Source organism: Zootoca vivipara, chromosome 10 (assembly GCF_965207765.1).
Source record: "Zootoca vivipara chromosome 10, rZooViv2.hap1.1, whole genome shotgun sequence".
Taxonomy (NCBI): domain Eukaryota; kingdom Metazoa; phylum Chordata; class Lepidosauria; order Squamata; family Lacertidae; genus Zootoca; species Zootoca vivipara.
The window spans coordinates 52,950,488-52,970,930 of record NC_142593.1 but is presented as its reverse complement, the minus strand read 5'-3'; the positions used below and the strand labels follow the sequence as shown (position 1 = coordinate 52,970,930).

General features: G+C 40.1%; 1 protein-coding gene across 3 annotated transcripts in view; it reads right to left on the bottom strand.

The window, feature by feature from the left end:
• DYM (dymeclin) overlaps positions 1 to 20,443 on the bottom strand; it is a 160,924-nt gene that overhangs the window by 78,681 nt on the left and 61,800 nt on the right. For all 3 annotated transcript variants that reach the window (XM_088653131.1, XM_088653132.1, XM_035100631.3), the window contains 5 exons: positions 13,999 to 14,181; positions 13,497 to 13,675; positions 12,493 to 12,618; positions 10,095 to 10,208; positions 9,431 to 9,525 (listed from right to left, as the gene is read on the bottom strand). In XM_088653131.1, the coding sequence (XP_088509257.1) occupies positions 9,431 to 9,525; positions 10,095 to 10,208; positions 12,493 to 12,618; positions 13,497 to 13,675; positions 13,999 to 14,181 (697 nt within the window). The remainder of the gene's footprint in view (positions 1 to 9,430; positions 9,526 to 10,094; positions 10,209 to 12,492; positions 12,619 to 13,496; positions 13,676 to 13,998; positions 14,182 to 20,443) is intronic.

The following is a 20,443-nucleotide window of genomic DNA, read 5'->3' as shown; positions in this document are numbered from 1 at the left end:
ATAACTGAAGGTTTGTTCTGCCAAAGACTTAGGGAGAAAATATAACAACATTGGCACTTGCTTAACATTTGAGTAAGAGAATTCCAGAGAACTAGCGCTAAAATTTTGGGCTGAACTCACAGTGGGCTTCATTGCAGGGGCATGTGGCACCATCAACATATCTTCATTCACAGGTCTAAGTGAATGGGGCTAGGATGTAGGGGGCTTCTCTGGTTCAGAACTGTATAGGACTTTTATACACTAGTCATAGAAACTTGAATCTAGCCCAGTAGCAAATCGGCAACCAGCACAGTGCTTATAATGGGAGTGTCACATATTGTTTATAAGTAGCCCCAAAGAGCAACCATGCAGCAAAGTTTTGCATTAGCTGCAGCTTCCCAATCAAATTCAAGGACACCCCTACATTACAATAACCAAGTATAAAAGTCACCAACATGTAGAAAACTGTTACCAACCTACCCCTGTCTAGGAATGGTCATAGCTGGCATACCAGCTGAAACAGGCACAGCCACTCCTAGAGACTGAAGTCCCCTGAACCTTTATGGACAATGCTACACGAAGCAGTATCTTCAAGCTATGCTCCTGTTCTTTCAAATGCGAGTGCAATCCAATCCAGAATCTACTCAGAACCCGAGAACTACTCACAGTGACTCTGTTTTGATGGGATTCAGCTGCTGTTTATTGGCACTCATCTAGCCCATTACTCAGTCTAGGCACTGGTTCCGGACTTGCACAGCATCTCCTGACTCAATGTTACAGAGAAACAGAGCTGTGTGTCATCAGCATACTGATGACACCATGCTCCAAATTTCCTAATGACTAGTCCCCACAGCCTTGTATTGATGTTGAATAGCACTGGGTACAATACAGTACTCTGCAGCGGTCCATGGAACATATCTCAGGAGGCTGGAAGGCAATCACCCAATGTTACTTTCTATAATCAGCCCTGCAGATAAGAACAGAACCACTGTAATACAGTGCTCTCATTTCACAGAGCTGTTCTAGCAGGATACAATGGTGAATGGTATCAAAGGCTTTTGAGAGATCCAGGAGAACAAACAGGGTCACATTCCTCCTGTTTCTCTCCTAACAAAGATGTTCCGCAAGAGCAGCCAAAGCAGAATCAGACCCCCAACCAAGCCTGAGCCAGGATGGAAATAGGTCCAGAAAACCAGTCTCATCCAAAAGTTCCAGCAATTGTGGCACCATCACCTTCTCTATCACCTTCCCCCAAAGGGGGCATTGGCAACTTGGCGATAGTTGTCAAGAACCTCCATGTACAGGTTGGGTCCTTTAGTACATGCAATTGTTTGCATGGTTTCCTAGATGTACTCAACATGCAGGCGAGTGGGTGCATCCTGCAGAATCAATTCATCCCAGTTTCTATTTAAATAATATCTTGCTTTTTGAAAAGAAAAAATATATATGTGCCCAATCCTCTGGCTCAAGATGGGTTTTTCGAGTCCTCTATCATCCACATGCTTATGTGGTCCTAAAAAAACACCATTGTTTAGTTACTATCACTCTGAGCATAGCAGGGTGCTTGAAGGAAGCACAGAGTAATTTAAGGAAGTTGCCCAAATAAAATATTGCTTCATGCAGGCAAGGGCTTCTGAACTTAAATATGACTATTATCCAGTTAGTATGTTTCTGATACCCACAATTAATAGGCACAAATATATAGCCCCGTGTGAAAATATGACAGCATTACTTAGCAAAAAATGGCTAACCATTCATTCTTTCCTGAATGACCAAACTCACATGAAAATCCTGGACAAATAGTATTGATATTTCAAAAATCAAACAAACACAAGTGATGTTAACAATCACCTAGATATCATTGTCATCATTTACTTGTGTATGTCCAAAAAGTGGAGAAAAAGATCTCTTTTCAGGCATTCATCAGATTAATTTGAGATTATCAGAACTTTTATGTGAATGCTGACATTGCAGCCTGAATGTCCAAAATTTGACTAATATTATATGTACTCACTAGAGAGTAAACATAAATGAATTCAACAGGACTTCCAAGTAGAGAAGCACAGAATTGCACTGTCACTGTAACATATTAAACAAATGACTACAGGTGAAAAAACCTATGCTTTTCTGAACCCGCATTCCTTAAACATCACCAATTTAAAGACAGATTCAGATATTAGAGAGCATTGGAATGCTATTATTTAACCTGGCATACACAAATCTAAATAGTGTTTGTGGTTTGAACTGGACAGCACACAAATTAAATTTTAGATGAAAGAATTTATACTTATAGGTTACAAAAACCTATGAGCAGAATATTCAGTAAGAACAATTGGTCCAATTCTCCATCCATGGAAGATTGCCAAGGTTAAATGCTACAGATATTAAAGTAAAAGGAAGTGAGAAATGAAAAACATCTTATCTATTAACCCTATTAAAATAAAATTTCAGTCTTGGCTTTACAAAAAAGTTGGTTATTATATGGGATCAAACCTGTATCTCCAGAAAAAGCAAGTGTCATAGAAAGGAAGGCCAAAGAAGATTTATAGATTACATCCAGACAAAGAACTGCTGAACCATGTTAAGGAAATGTAAAAAGAGAGCTGAGGGGAAGTTATTTTTACAGTATCAACAAGCAAGAACAAAGCACATAAAAAAATTAATCACCCAGATGTACCAGTTATTTGGAGGGCAAGTAACCAGAGCAGCTTAGGAAACAATATTATCAAAATTTAGTATTATTTTTATCCTTTGGCTAGACACATGTTTGGTAACACAGAAACACTACAGTGGAATTAAAGGACTTGCCTTATACAGTTGCTTGTACTAAGACTAACAGTGACCTCTGCAAATCAACAATCTGTGCAAATTGATCAGACACTGGTATTTGCTGTGGCTGATCATTCTGCAAAGGGCCCACTGTTCATCTGGCAAAGCTGCATTTCAAGGTCTCATCTACTTTCCATTACTTCTTCCCAACACACCTTCTGGCTGTGTACAAGCACTCATTTCTGTAGACTGGTAAAAGGAGTAGCTTTCTCCCTTATGGCACCATCTATAAAGCAAATGTTTCTACATATCTACAGAAACCTGGAAGAGGAGGAGAGACAACCGCACTGTAGAGAATACAGCTCGTTCAGAGTGGACCAAACCACAATAACGGCTCTCCAGTATCGCTTTAAGTCTCTGAAAAAACTTACTCAGTGTGTTTGAGTAGAGATCTTAACTCTGATTAGGCAAAGCCAAAGGTCCTGAACCAAGAATAGGATAAAGTGAGTGCAAATGGAAAAAATGATATTTCAGCATTTAGAAGATAAACGCAAGTAGTCTGAGGAGCAATGACCAAAAAAATACCATTATACAAATCTATGGTGTGACCACTTTTGGAGTAATGTGGTTGCCTCACCTCAAAAAGGGTATTGCTAAGTTGGAAAAGGGCAACCAAAATGATCAAGGGGCCGGAGTGACTCCCTTTTGAAGAAAGGTTGCAGCATTCGGGACTTTTTAGTTTAGGGAAGAGGTGGTTAACAGGAGACATGGCAGAAGTTTATAAAATTATGCATGGCATGGAGGAAGTGGACAGAGAAAAGTTTTTCTCCCTCTCTCATAATACTAGAACTCATGGTCATCCACTGAAGCTGAATGTTGGAAGAAGGTACTTCTTCATGCAGCACATAGTCAAACTAGGGAACTCACTGCCCCAGGAGGCAGTGATGGCCACCAACATGGATGGTTTTGTAAGAGGATTAGACAAATTCACGGAGAGGGCTATTGATAGCTACTAGCCATGATAGCTATGCTCTGCCTCCACAACTGGAGGCAGAAATGTCTCTACATACCGGCTGATAGAAACCAGGTGAAGGGAAAATGCTCTTGTGCTCATGTTCTGCTTGCTGGTTTCCCACAGGCATCTGGCTGGCAACTGCGAGAACAGGATGCTGGGCTAAATGGGCCATTTGCCTGTTCCAGCAGGCTCCTCTTAGGGTAGGTAACCCATTTCATTGCTCCTGCTTTTTTGAGTCCCATTCCCAGGGTGACAATTAAGTTTACAGAAAAAAAGTTGAGGCACATGGCATTTACAAAAAAATTAAAAATAATTACAGGCATGTTAAGCATTAATACATTTTAGAGAACGTAAGTAAGCGCTGGCAACTGGTCCAGACCAAAGTCATAGTTGCTGTCATATTTCAAAGCCAGATGTGGAATTCAGAGTCTAGATATTTGCCAGAAAATATTCCACAAGGTTTTTGTAGCTATCCGAGTCCAACGCTGGTAAGCCACCCATCTAGGCAATCTGTCTAACCTGTGACCCCCTGCCCTCCTGGCTCACAGCACCAATCTAATAGAACTCAGAACACTTGGATACTTGTACCAGATGGATAATGAGTGTGTTAATATCCTACCAGGTGCCTGTTTCTGAATCCCCAGAAGGTTCGATCAGGCTTAACCAGGGTTCAACAGTTTTTTCCATGCTGGAAACTATAGTTATTAGCCTAAAACCTTAACTCCATATGTTCCACACACCAGGACATGAAGCAATTGTCATTTTGATGATGCAGCTAAATAGCAGAACTTAGTTCACAGGGGAACCATTAACAAATGTAAGGCAGGGTGATGTGGTTTGTATTATATAAAATAACTCATGCAGAATCTCTTTAAAGTAGATTAGTTTTGTAAGGAGACCTTTTCTTCCACTGTGATCATTCACCAATACAAACTTCTGCCCTCAATCTGAAAAGGCTCCTCATCTTGTTACAATACTTTCCACTAATTGCAGCGACACCTCCCAGAACTGGGGTAGCTAATCAGCTTATAAGATTCACTACAGCTGAACTAGGTCATCACACTACTACTAATACCACTGGCATATGCTTCTTTCGTTTATGCCTCTCAGGACGCCAAGCATTATTTCTGCATCCCTTTGAATAGGTGCTATCCCACACATAACGGCTGTGCTCATTTCAGCAGCACCTCTTGGTAATTCCACCCCCTGCAGAACTTCTAGGGGTGGCAACATGGGAGCGGGCATTCTCTGCAACAGCTCCCAAGTGGTGGAACTCCCTTCCCCACAGAGATGCATCTGGCATCTTCATTGAACAGCTTTTGTCATATGCTGAAGATGCAAATCTTTACCCTGAGATGCATGTTTTGGGGAAGCACCCTAATCTTGTGACTGTGGTTTGTTTTAGACTGTTTAAATCTTTAATATTCACTCTTATGGTGAAGCACTGGTAGTGAATTGAAACGATAGTGTTAATTAAAATTGAAATAATTCCTCAAAGCTTTTGCATCAGGGCAAGTTTTACAGCAATGTTTGGTAACTGTATATATGTATGCTTAAGGTAACCACTTACCTGGGAGAAAACCCCTTTAAACTCAGTAGGCTTTCTGATTATAGGACTGCACTGTTCAGTCACACAAGAAAGAGCACAGAGCCATACAACACACACAACAAAGAAAGGACATAAGGCTAGAGCAGGCATCCCCAAACTTCGGCCCTCCAGATGTTTTGGACTACAATTCCCATCATCCCTGACCACTGGTCCTGTTAGCTAGGGATCATGGGAGTTGTAGGCCAAAACATCTGGAGGGCCGCAGTTTGGGGATGTCTGGCACAGAGCCTTGCCCATTAACAAAACATTTAGCTCTGTCGTAATCACATTTGCACTTTCTGTAGCTTTGGTGCAAACTGAGCAGAAAATAAAAAAAATATTCATTTATCCATAACTCCCTCACTGTACACCTATTTGCCAGAGGTTTGGCTGGCTTCACTACCTCAGAAGGTGCTACTGTGCCTGCAAATTTCATCCAATTTTGCTTAAATGTTATAGGCATTTGCTGATTTTCTCACTGTGGTAAACATGTCAGAGGCTTTGAAAAATGAACCAAAGTGACTCTCCACTTCCTAGTGCAATGTCACTCTAAGGCTTGAAGCTGAGACAAACCCCTATTCAACAAGGCAGGTTCCTCAAAGTTCTGTTACCTCTTAATTCTCTCCTTTATAGAACTGAAAAAATGTGCCCCAGTGTCTAGTGGGTATAGAACTCAATTTCTAGTGGTATAGATCTCAATTTCCTAAACGTACTGTCAAGTTTGAAATTCTACACTTAGGTTCAAATTTAAGATATGGTGCTCCTGTGATAAACCTTCTCTTTTTAAATAATATAGGCACCTGCCTGGTTCAGCTTGTAAAACTGAAGTTAGAAATTCTTGGATTAAGTCATTGAATAGGATCCAAGATCAATAGGGTGCATGTGTCACTTTTCTACAGGTGGGCTCTCAAAATATCCTATGTATCCAGAAAGGTGCATTGAGCATCTTCATTGCACAGCTTTTGCTATATGTTGCAGACATACCCCAGAATTTGACACTTATTTTGTTTTGTGGGAGTTGCCTCATTTGCTAAATGTATACTGCTCTGTTCCAGTATATTGTTGTAATCCACCCTGGGATCTTATGGTGAAGGGTGGATAAGAAATCTTACAAACAACAAGCAAATAGCCTACCAGAACAGCTAGTTTACCTCCAAGTCCTAAACTATTTGTTTTGCCATCTTATGAACATGATTGCCTATACTAAGGTAATTAGCAAGGTAATAATGCTTTTATAGAATCATCTGCCTTTCTGCATCAGCACATTCTTTAAATATTGAAAAATGAAATGCAATCTACATGTTATGAATAGCATTATAGTTTGGGACTCTATTTACTCTTACATAATTAAGGATGATTCTGAAAATGATTAAATTCAATGGCAGTGTCCATCCAAGTAATCTGTTACATCTAATTTCACTGCTAGCAGCTGAGCGTGAGGAAATGATTGACACAAATCTGTCAACATTAATGATTGCAGAATGTGTCAATTACTCTGTGGCATAAAGTTCTATTTTACTTAGGCCCTGTTTGAACTATAAATGACAAGTCTCAGTTCAACCTTTAATCCACAATAGTCTTCATAATTTAAAACTATTGGCAGTCCGTACTCATAGGAGGATTTAAAAAAGCCTCCATAGAAGTTGAATTACTTCTCACATTAAGGAAGGAATTACTAGAGCATCTGGTGAATCTTGAATTATGGCCATCTGTGCTCTGTCAGCTGTACGGCTAAGTAGATTTTGAGTTGAGAATTCCTAAAGCAATAAAATTAAAGTTGCACTTGCTGATTTTACTTCCCCTAAAATAATTCATCCTAGTCATGTGTTACCTACAAATATGCTTGTTGCTCAGTTCCATGACCAGGTCTACTGAAAGCTTATGCACCACATTTTCTGTGTCTCAAAAGTTCTTCCTAGTCCACTCTCAAAGTAAGGCAATGCTTGTGGTAGTAATCCAAGCCACATTTTCCTGAATTGGCTGCTTTAGAAAATAAATTTAGTATTTGTCACCACATCAATTTTCTTAAAATGAAGTGCTTTCAAAATTAAATTGGAATTGACTTTTAACATGTAAGGGTTACTTGTGCAGGAGCTGCTGCTAGAAACAACTAGCAATCTGGAAAGTCAGAAACATCTATTTACATGGAATGATAACTGTATTACAGCACTAATCTCCAACTAGAATAAACAGGATCCACCAAGAGACTGTGCTTGGAGCAAGTGGGTTGCACTTGCTGTACCACTAGGCCAGCACCATTCTCCTCCCAATCACTACCGTATTTCAGGATTTATTTATTTTTAAGTGAGGGATAAAAAGGGGAGAGGGGAGAGGAGGAGATAAAAACTAATCTATATAAGAAAAACGACAACAATAGGTGCCTCAATATGCAGGTTAGGTTTGAAGATGGATCCCGGGTCTGGAAAGCTTGAGGATTAATATACTGCAGAACAATCTGTAAACCAACTGGACAGCAGTGGGGTCACCAACACACCCACAACTACACACACAGGGCAGAGTGGAAGGTGGGGGGGGCAGAAATTTGGCATAGTTGTTGGGCCAGGAGTGGGTCTGATGCAGAGGGACCAGTAGATCCCAGGCTAGTTCATCCCCTCCCCCATCTGTTTTATGTAAGCTACTGCTGGTGGGAATCCTGCAGGTGGCATGGAGAGCTCTACACCAAAGGAGTGACGGTGGCAGAACTGTTTGAGGCTCCCCCTGCTCCAAGCATGACAGATAGGGGTGTGTGTGCATTGCAGTCTTATTTATTTAAATATTTAGTCCTCACCTTTCAGAGTAAAAACCTTCCCAAGAGAAAAAAATACATTATAATACCCAAGTCACACTTAAAACCAAGCAAAACTAAACACATGAAAATCAATAGAATCTAAGGTATCAGCTCGTAATGTAACAAACATGCTTGAAGGAATTCTGGGAAACAGATGTATTTAATGGGTCACAACTGGTCCCAAGGAAAGCCCCAGAAAGTACAATGAGGGACAAATGACTAGCAGGGAAGTTGTTGACTTGGAAGATTTTGGGACAACAGAGCTCAGATTCAAGTAGAAGTTCTGCTGTGCCATCAAAAATGGAAAGACGTACAAGATGCAGGAGAGGCTGTTTATATTACATAGTGACCTCTGCTATTGAGAGACCATGACTTCACAAGAATCTATAATAATCATACTGGTCTAACACACCAGTATATTTATTTGTCTCATGCCATTCACTAAACAGATTACACAGCGCTTTCCCTAATGTGTCAGCAGTAACAGGCAATATTAGTGTTTGCCAGTGGCAGCGGCTGCCCATTGGAAGTGGTAGGGCAGAAGGGAGGCCAAGAGGAGGTGGATCCTGAGCCAATGGGAGCCACAGAAAACTAATTCTAGTCCGTCTGTTCCCAATCTCCTCCCTGCTGTGGTCTACAAGAGCAACACAGAGATGGAGGAGGATGACGATGACAGGTAGGGCCCCCCACTGGACTGCATGCAAGTAAGAAGACAATCAGGGCTCTTCCACACTTACCTTTGCTGCACATTTCTAGGCACAGGTCTGGGCTTTCTAGGTGTCCAAGCGCGCCCCAGATCTGCTGCTTTCCCTGTGAAAACCCGCTCTTTACTACTTGAATCAAAGCAAACTGCAATTTGAAAAAACTCGAATTGCCATTTGCTCCAATTCAGCGGTAAAGTTCAGGTTTTCCTAGCAAAAGCAGCAAGGAAAAATATCATCCATACACAGACCAGGAAAGCAGAGACCTGTGCCTAGAAAGTGCAGGGCAAAAGGTAAATTTGGATAAGCCCTGTGACTGGTGGGGTAGAGCCCCATTCAACCTTATGGAGCAGCCTTTTGGCCACCTATTCCATGTAGTTACCTGTTTTTAGGCAGACGTCATTAGCAAGCAGCTAAAGTATAAATGGAGCACACTGTATTGCAGATTAACATTTAACCTAGACTTCATGAAGCTGAACAGAATTTACCTGGGTTAACAGTCAAATCTGAGCAATAGGAAATTCAAGTATCTATCCTGTGGAATTTAGGTTGAAGCTAGTTTAAATATTTTGTAAAAGGCTTGTATTTACCTGATGATCCTCTGAGCGGCATACTGATGAAGTGAGCGGAACTGTGCTGACATATTGGCTAAAGCTGCCAAACAATTTGTATGAAGGTATTTGTCCTGTTGGAGATGAGGAGGGGAAAAAACACACACATCAAACTATCCTTTTTGTATACAGCAAGACCTGTCAAAAGGAAATCACTCACCAGTCTAACATCCGTTTACCGGAGGCAAAGTTGCAATGAAGACAAACCCAACTTGTGCTCTGATTTTAGGGATAAGCCTTAGCAACAACTTGTGCAATCATGGCTCAATATGCTTAGGTCTTTTAAGGAATTGTCACTGCATATTTTTAGAGCATGCCTATATATTTAACCCTGGTCAGAAACAAAGCTGAACAACTTTTATTCTTCTTCAGTCCTTAATTTTTATTATATACTATTTTTTTTATATAAAAAAGGTTTGTGATAATGCAGCTTCCCTTTTCTAAACATGGCAGGTGAGGAACAAAGAGGGGGGAATTCCTAAAGGCTTTTTAAAATAACAACACTGAACTAAAGTGAACAGGTCTGTTCAGTCTCTGTGTCTCCAGTGCTAGGAAAGGCCGGTCTGGGGATGTGGAGAGGAATTAGCAATTAAAGTTGATCAAGTCTGTTCTATGTGAAATCAGCCCAAAATACAGTTCTTACCCTTGTTCGTGTCATGTTGTACTGAATAGTCCTTATTACTACTAGTATCAAGAGACTCCCCAGGGAAATTTCTGTTAATACACGTTCTGAGTACCAAGTAATATTCTTCAATATCTGAAATAAAGAAGGGAAAGAGCATATTTGATAGTCCTCCACAGCTGAACACCATGCCTGTTGTTATCAGCAATTTAATATATTTGTTTTTAAATCATTTTAATTTTATTACAGTTAAATTTTATCTGTGTTATTTTAATTTGTGTAAGACAGCTTAAGTCTTGGTCGGGGGAAAAGGTGGGATGCAAACAAACAAACAAGTATAATAGTGCTGTTCCCTGGACTATGGTTCCCCACCACCACCACCCAAAATATCCATGTTTGATGCATGGCAATTTTAAAGTGGATACAATCAAAGGATATAGGTTGGACTCCAAAGTTGTTTATGTCTAGTTTTATTACTGCTTTAAGCTGTATAAATAAACTAAATGAATGAATGATGAAATAAAATCACAATCTTTTCAGCAGCTCAGACTTTATGTAGAGAAATATGACTGTGTTCAGACCTGAGACAAATATTGTCCACAAGTGAATCTAATCATGTCACACCATGTGGCCACATCACTACCAGCTATGTCTGGTTCACCAGCTATGATTATTTCTGGACAGAGAGAGCCTTGCCCTTCTGACCCATGTGCTGGCAGCCTTGAGGCTGGATATGCCACCTTCAAGGGCATAGAGGTAACATGCTGTATGCCGTTGAAGGTGACTCGAAAGCTGCAGCTAGTCCAGAATACAGCAGCTCAGTTCCTATCAGCAGCCCCTACTATCAGCATATAACACTAATTTTGAAAGAACTGCACTGGCTGCCAATATATACCAGAGATATGCATTCAGGATCAGAAGTGCACAAAGACAAGCTCACTGAGGTCTTGGTTGCCCTTGCGGATGTCATATTAGGTTTACTTAACAGTTGCGAGTTTCATTTTTAATAAAACTGGACTCAATACAGGCATAGGTAGCTGCTTGTCTGAAGTCAATGGCAAAAAGATCTCTTATTTTTGATCTTCTTTCCAAGGAAGCCAAAACCACATTTTCTTTTCAAACAAAAATCTTTTAACCAGACAGGAAAGCTTTTGCGGCTTCTTTGGGGGAACCCAAGAAAGTGTCTATATAATCAGCAATTTATAAAATGGCACTTACTAAAATTAATCTTAAATATCAATAAATAATTGTGGGTGCAATACCACAAAAGGAAAATACATACAGAGATTGGCAAAGGCAATGCAGTTATAAAAGGAAGATGTGCAACAGAGGACAGGATGGGAGGCCCATTATTTTGCAAAATGTCTTTATTATTTTTATCTTCTCAATCTTTAACCATAGGGCAAAAGTTGTGCATTCCAAAGTTTCAAAGTTGCTAAAATAAACTAGCATAACTTTTTAGAGGCCCTCTTGAAAATGGCTACAAAAGATTTCTGTTGCATATATTTTCAATTTATATTTTAAAAAAATTTTGTTTAGAAAAGTATATCCCCACCCACCCTGAATGAAAAGACTTTCAAAACTGAGGGATATTTTAAAAACAGTTTGCAATCTAGTTGGGAGTGGGGAGAATTAAGCTGTTTAAATGGGGGAAGGGGAATATTCCTTTGGGCTGCCACAAGTTTCTTCTAGGAACTAAAGTAGTTCCATGAATCCTAGCTATTATACAGTACTTTATTTCATCTACAGTCTGCCAATTTTCTAATTTTTCTCATTATAGATAAGTTTGCTCCAATATTCAAAATAAGCATATAAACTGGAGAGGGTGGGTTGGAAGAGTGTGAACAGACAAACAAAACTCAATGATCAAGTCAGAGCGCCTCCATTTGGTTTAAAGAAGTAGCTTATAAATAGTTGGATGGATCCAACCTAAGCTCCTACTGAAATAATTTTTTTAAGATAGTCATGACAAACTTTTCATACTAATTTCAGTGGGGCCAAAATGGAAATAACAGTCTGAACCCAACCTAATATTTTGAAATCCATTCATGAACTGCATCACAATTGCAGTTAAAATGCAGGCTTAGCCAAAAACTCACTGGACATAATTTCTTCCTTCTAGACTCTAGATATTGTGTAAAGTAAATCAGTTATGTTATAGTTCTCAAATTTGTCATCCAAAATGGACCTGATTCAAGGTGCAATGAGAGTTTTTTGATTAGACTCAGTATAAAAGGCTTAAGACCTATGGGAAAAGACTAGAGAATCTCAAATGCTTAGGAACAAATTTAATGCATAAAAATCAGCTATGCTGACATGACAACCACCATCAGAGTGAACTTGGCAACAAAAAACCCAAATTAATCTTTATACAGAAGCATTTATATTTTAAATTGATTTCTTATAGCTCATAACTTACTACTTCATGAATGGATCGATTGAAGCCATCATCTTCAGTAAGGATTAACAAAATTATCAGAGCCATGTAAACATGGTGAGAGTTTCTTTCTTCGACATGATAAAGGATCTCAAGAATTGGCAAAACCTTGAAGAGAGAAAAATAGGGATGGATTAGCTTAGTATTCAAAAGTTTCCAAAACAAACATATACATACAGTTTTAGATCCCTCTGATTTTACATAACCATTTTGTTAGTAATTTAACAGCTGCAGAAAAAGAAGATGAAAACACACACAACTGACCAAAAATTCTTAACTCCCTTTCGTGTGTGTGTGTATTTTTTAAAAAAGCAGTCGGGGCAGGGGGAGTTAAATAAACTCCTATGAGGAAACATAAAATTCAATTCCTAATAAACAAGACTCTTGGCAGTGCTTTTATGATGGATCATCACATTCTAAATTTCTAGAGCTGACAGAGCTAATAATAATCTAACTCCATCATTTTGGCAGGTAAAATGGACTGAGTGTGATATTTTATCATTAATATTATCCAACATGGGTTTAAGACAGTTTTGCTGCTTCCATTTAAGAAAAAACATCCTGCAGGGTTCTCCCCATCCACCAAATTATTTCAATCTCTTTCACAGCAATGAATGGGTAAACAGCATGAATGAGCAAACACATGGGTTTTTGAAGATTGAGGGATGCTACAATGTTATCATCACTGAAGTTGGGTAAAAGTTGTAGATAATGCAGCTAGTTACTTGGTAGCAATGAACACTGAAGTGTGACCAACTTTGAGCTGAACCCCAAAGAAACAGGACATTTCCCCTACCTAAAAAAAGCTCAACAACTTTGAGCTGAACCCACGGGGGTAGATCACCGCCAGATTTTAAATTTGAAAGTAGATTGCAGTGTCTCTGGAGTTGGCCATCCCTGATGTACACGAACAAACATTTTACAAGCAAGATCCTCTGTTGAATATTAGATTGGCAAAGCAGTGGAACAGTCAGTAAAATACTTACCAGATTTTCCATATCTGTTCGAGCCAACATATATGTTCGAACATTGTTGTTCTGATGCAGAAGGATGTACAAAAGAAGGGTTGCTTGATCAGAGTTTTGCTGCTCACACAAAGTGGTGTATAAACTGTTAAAATTAATCTGGAAAGTGTGAGGATTTGGTGAAGGAAGAGCAGTGCTATCTGGAAGGGGAAAAAACAAACAGTTTGAAAGGGATTCATCTTACTGATTTTGTGATTTCCCCATAGTGAGGTTAGTCTTCAAGGGTTAGTTCAACAGTAGTCAAACTTTTCAGACAATGGACCCACCTTTAGCCCAGACATGCATTGAGGACCCATTTCTAAATAGTTTTTTTTTTACAAAAAACAAAAAACACAACCCATTTATTTCTAAAGTGATAGCGTAGCTATCCCACAAGCAAACTAGGATTCTACTGCAAGGTTCCCAAGTTCAACTCTCTCTTTGATTCTTGACAGATGGATAGGTTTTAAAAAATGGTACATACCTTGTGTGTTCTTAAAGGACATAATAGCTTGTCTGTAAGGGTTTGGTGTATCTGGTGCATCAGTCAGATTTGCTAGCACAAGTAGCAACAGAAGACTTTGATTAGCTAGAGGTGAAGACTCTTCCTGCTGAGGAGCACGCTTGCTGCCCACGCCTCCCAATGTGAACACTGTCCATAGGCCAGCTAAATGGAAGACAGAGATATCAGATTTAGGTTTGGCAGGTAGCCTTGGCTTGCTGTATGAACTATATATTGAACTCTGATTCAAATTAAGACATTTTAGAGGTCTAGACTTGATATGCAGCCCTATCTATAGCTCTCTCAAATAGGCTAGAACAGGGGTCAACAAACTTTTTCAGCAGGGGGCCGGTCCACTGTCAGTCAGACTTTGTGGGGATCTGGACTATATTTTTGGGGAAAACATGAACGAATTCCTATGCCCTACAAATAACCCAGAGATGCATTTTAAATAAAAGCACACATTCTACTCATGTAAAAACATGCTGATTCCTGGAGCGTCTGAGGGCCGGATTTAGAAGGCGATTGGGCTGGATCTGGCCCCCGGGCCTTAGTTTGCCTACCCATAGGGTAGAACTTCTTGATCACCAATGCATAACATATAGAAATAATCTCAAAATTCAGAAATTAATCATCTTCAGTATGCAATTTAAAAGGAGGCACGCAAATTATATCTACATGCAATCTGATGGTACTATACTGTGATGCCACTCCCTACATTCAGCTGGACACTGTGATGAGCTTGTGCCCCAAATTGGGAAGCTGTGCTACCATAAAACTGCCCAACTATGAATTTATGCCAATGTGGCTACCCAACACAAAAACAAAAGTAGGTGCAGAAAGGGAGTTACTATAGTGGGATTTTGACACAAGGGTAGTCAGGCCAGTGAATACCCATCATGTCCAGGATCAGTATTAAGAGATTTAGGATTAAGGGACTGACAGAACAAGAGAAAGATCACTCAAACATAAGAATTTAAGAAGAGCTTGCTGGATTAGGCCATTGGCCCATCTAGTCCAGCATCCTGCTCTCACAGTCCCTCACCGGACACAAAGAAAACCAGTCTTCTTGCTGAATTCTGTTCACAGGAGAGAGAAAAATAATGGAGTACAGTGGAACTTCGGTTTACGAACACCTCGGTTTACGAATTTCGGTTTACGAACGCCGCGGACCCATCTGGAACGGATTAATTCACTTTCCATTACTTTCAATGGGAAAGTTCGCTTCAGTTTATGAACGCTTCAGTTTATGAACAGACTTCCGGAACCAATTGTGTTCATAAACCGAGGTACCACTGTAATATGAAAGCATGACATCCCCTGCTTCTACTCTAAACTGGTACCATCCAGTAAGTGCCTACAGAGCAAATACGGTTGCAACAAAAGCTGTGTCAGAAGACAATATGAACATTGTTACAACACTTCTAGTGAGATCTTCAAAAGAACTGTGTTAGAGTCCTGGTGCATCCAGCATTATTGATTTCTAGGCACCTTTATAAAAGGCAACATGCTTTGACAAGTGGAAAAGAATAAACAATTTTTAGTGAGCAGCTCAGGAAGCTCAAAAGTAAATGAAAACAAAAACCTTTATACTGACAGCTCTGTTCTTGAGTTTATGCCATAATAAATTTGTTAGCCTTTAAGGTGTCATAAGTTAGCTGGTTTTGCAACAAAATTAAATTATCCTGCATCAGCTGTGCAGAAAAAATAATAATTTACAAAGCCAAAGGAAGGTAGGTCATTTTTAGCTGTATCAGTGCAATAAATAAGTATGGCACTATTGTGAAAGCCTTTTTGTGCGGACAGGCAGAGTCCCCCAAACCCCCGGGCGACCCCCTGAGCAGAATAAAGACGCAAGACAACGTGCTATGGGATTCAAATTGGCCACAACTTTATTAAGATTCAGATGTAGGGAGACCTTGGCTCAGGCATTGGCCGTTATCCTTCCCAGTCCCCAGCCGGGGTTCTGGGAGGCTTTGGGGTTATCCACATGTATGGGGGTTGGGGCTGGCTCTGGAGAACATATGTTCAAGCAGAGACAGCCCCCCCCCCCCATTTGCCGCCGCTGGAAGGGGAAAGCTATGACACCTATACGGTCAACGCTTCCCCAATACCCCAATCTTGTTGCCCTCTAGGAAAATCGCCAAAGAATTCCGCCCAAGGCCTGAAACCACCAAAGTTGTGACGTATTGCTACGGGAAAGGCAAAACCTGCCAATGCAGGAAAATTCCTTTCCAGCCCTTCAACAGTGACCTTGACGTAGCAGCGCCTGTGTACCTGTGGTTAAATGGTTAACCTGAAAAAGAAACTTGAATGAGGGTGTGGAGGGTAGGAGAAGCTCTGGAACCAACTGGTGCTTGGAGGTAAGATTCAAATTCTATTGTGTGAGCTAGAAAGTCCCTCCCCTTACCTGGCCATCCCCTGGCAACACCTCCCAAGGCAGGATTGGACGCTAGGCTGGGGTAGGTGGAGACCCCTGGCATCCTACCCGGGAAGGTGGTGCCAGCCCTGAACTACCAGGGAGTCGCCCTATGGGATCAGGGGGCTGCAATGCAGGAAAACTAACCTTTCCAGTGAAGTCTTTGCCTCAACTCCTTCGTGTAACTAAGTCTGAGCACATACTATGGAAGCAACCTTGTATTGGGTAGTATTCAACTAATTTTGACTCACTGAAATTAATGAACATGGTTAATTAATGAACATAACTAAGTGAAGTTCACTGATTTCAACAGGTCTACTTGAGTAAAACTTAGCTGAATACCCACCCATTGGCTTGTCTGCTTACACCTGCCCCCTCTTCCCTTTTCTTCCTGTTTCCCATGTTGGGTCTTTAGGGCAGAACCCTCTTTCCTCTTGTACTCTGTAAGTGCCATGCACATTGATGATACACACATACACACACATTTAATTTTGTACTCTCATACGAGCTGGATGAGAACAGATCAACAAAAAGAGGGGAACAAACAGCAAGGCAATGGGAAAGTGCTAGGAGTAATACCTCCTAACTATATAAATACTCCAACGACCCCTTTGGTTTCTTATCTTTCCACTGACTAGTTTTGCCAAAATCACAGAGACTTAAAAACATACTTCATAGGCACACAAACTCTCCTTGAATTAAGCCAATTTGTCAGTTAAATACCAAAGTCCCTAGAACTCAGACATATGGGCTTGGTAAGCATGGAAACTAACAGGGCACTGGATAGGTCAATTAAAAAGTAGCTTGAAATTTCAATGCTTGGTGGAATGTGAATCATTATTCTTAAATATTTAGGCATAAGAAAACATGTTGCTCCAGTAAACAATTAGATAATAAACTCTGAAGACTGACAACGATATCACACACTATATAAGAAAATGCATGAACTTCTCAGCAATATTTTACAGGCTGTGTGTAATTTAGAATGCAAGCTTAACACAGTGAATGGCATTTGACTAAGATAATTATCCAACACTAGTATGGAAGAAAAGACTACTGAAAACTAATTATGAAAGGATCGTTTCTAGGCGACATAAAGTCTGGCAAAACAAAATAAAGCATCCAAGTATTCAAAACTAGATTAGCTTAGTTTTGACGTATTAAAACACGACAAGTTTTCAGGCACAGCAGATACAAATACAGTATAAAGGTTATTTAAGGTTGACATAAATGCAACGAAATAACACAGAACATTTTGGTTCTACCATGCTAAATCAAGACTAATACAATAATGGCGAGGGGGTCCAAACAAATTTTGGTGGAAGGGGAGGGCCACTGAAGAGCCATAGTAATGAGGCTCAACATCCCTTGTAGACTTTCTCAGGTACCATTCTAAGACTATAGATGATTTCAGTGTTTCTAAACTAATTAGAACTTTAGCCATCTCACCCCTTGCTTTTTCCTGCAAGACCAATTGCAGTCGTTAACAGTCGTCAACAGGTTTACCACTCCTACCAGCAAATCACCCATTCCCACCACCCTTCTGAGTAATACCCCTCCTCACCCTCTGACTATACATAAGGGTCTGGTGACTTCTGTTTCAGTGTATCTGAAGAAGTGTGCATGCACACGAAAGCTCATACCTATGACAAACTTAGTTGGTCTCTAAGGTGCTACTGGAAGGATTTTTTTTTTTGTTTCGACTACGTCAGATCAACACGGCTACCTACCTGTAACTAAACTAATTAGGACACTCTTAGACTTTAAGACCAATTCTATGCCTATATAAGAAGTGAAATTGTTTGTCTCAGAAAAGTGTGCACGGGATTGCAGCCATAATTAGGTTAAGATCTTGGGTTATACAGAAGAATGCGGCAATGAAGCAGGAATGGAGCCCCCCCCCCAAAAAAAATATGGTTAGTCACCTCTGTCTTTAGCACTTTTAAGAACTAGGTCAATTTTTTTAGAGAATGTAAGGTTGGGGGAAGAGTTGTGGGTAACATGAACATTTGCATACTAATAGTCTTCTTAACTGAGATGGAATAAATACTTTCTGGAGGGTTTTTGTCTTTGTTCTATTATGTATTTTGTATTCTCTTTTTGTATTTTTCTGTTGTGAACCGCCCTGGGATCTTCAGATGATGGGCCGTATGGTTATTTAATTATTAATAATATTAATTTAGAATTACAACAATATACTAAGTAAAATTTGCAGGGTTTTTAAATACAGTAGTACCTCTACTTACGAATGTTTCTACTTACGAATGGAGCTCCGTCCGCCATCTTGGATGCGGTTTAGATAGGATTTTTTTCTACTTACGAATTTTTAGATAGGGTTGCTTCTACTTACAATTTTTTTCTCCCAATGCATTCCTATGGGATTTGACTTACAATTTTTTTTTGACTTACGAATGTGCGTTCGGAATGCATTAAATTCGTAAGTAGAGGTACCACTGTATATGGTCCTGATTTTTACAATGTGTCTCACAGCTGCATGTGCCATGCCATCTATCACTACTATGAGTCTGAAACGTAAGCCCAAGTGATTACGTACTTTGGACTGTTCAAATTTCTCTGCCCTCCATCTAAGAAAAGTATCCTAAATTAGGTTCTGCAAAAACATTACAGGTTTCCCATTGTGTGCCACATCCTCCTTACCTCTCAGAACTTTAATCCTGTGCTTTTAAAATGAGATTATGTCATCTTGGAGAATGCAGTTGTCTTGAGTTTAGGGCCAAGATTGTGATACGCCCATTCTGGTTCAGCTTGATCTATCACTAGGTCTGGGAAAAGTGCAGACCACCATTCTAGCAGAGAGCTCACTTATGTCATTGCCTTCCACCAATTCTGGAATCTCACCGTCATCTGCCCATGGTTTCTCAGACAATCTTGCTTTACTGCAGATTCGACTGAAACTGAATTAACCATTGCAGCTTTTCACTATGTCAAATTCCTAGATCCAGAGCTTCCAAAGCCAATACAGGTACCCTTATTTACTTGATCTATGCAGTTAAGGCTTCAAGTGACAGAAACCCCAATGGCCATTCTTCCACTAAGTCTTTGCAGATTTGTTTTAACTGCAATACCTCTTCTAATGGTTCTGTGGCCACCGTTTATTTTACCCTTTGCTGTTTTCGAGGTATTAGCCACCATATTGTGGGCATGAGCTGAGTCCTGTGTGTCAAATGTTTTGATTGGACTTGCTGTCTTAAAGTTTGAGTCATGCTCTTCAGTCCGCTGTCCTCCCAGAAACAGACCCTTTCTGGAGAGGACACCTTAAGTATTGTGGGATGTTCCCACCTGCAGAAATGATGAAATTCTAGACAACAAGGTGGAAAACTCCCAAACCATGTTGGCATCTGGTTCCCTGTGCTCATGCACCCAACTTCCCTATCACTATTATATATAATCTTTATGTGCTTTTTGTAATTCAGTCACTTTTAAAAAAAAACAAATGCAACACACCACTTGGTTTCCCCAATGAATAAAACAGTATACCTTTCACGAGGAATATTTTCATGTACAGTACTTCATAGCAAAAAATTATAATCCTCAACATTCATTCCTTATGTGCATGTGACAATTGTAAAATTGTCATTTTTAGTTAACAGCATGCAAAATAACGGATTAACCAATATCACTGCCAAGCTACCTGAATTTAGCATCCTCCATCAAGCAGCTTCCCAAGTCAGAGCAGAGAGCTGACAGGGTGAGTTAAGCTAGCAAGGTCTTGTGACCGACCCCTGTACATTGCTGGCACCAGCAAGGGTAGACCAAGGCTCCAGCTTCTGAGCCTTGGCATGACTGCTTCCTGACTGACTGGACATATTTGCTAACCAGCCAACTCTGCTCCGTGTTTTCTCTCCTCAGCTCAGCCGGTCGCTTTTGCCCCTGTAATCACATTTGCCGAAATGGGTTGTTTGCCCAGTCACTTTTAACACATAATTTCAGGCTCCATAAATTTAAACACCCATATCCTCCCAATATTTAATGGTATCTTTGTTATTA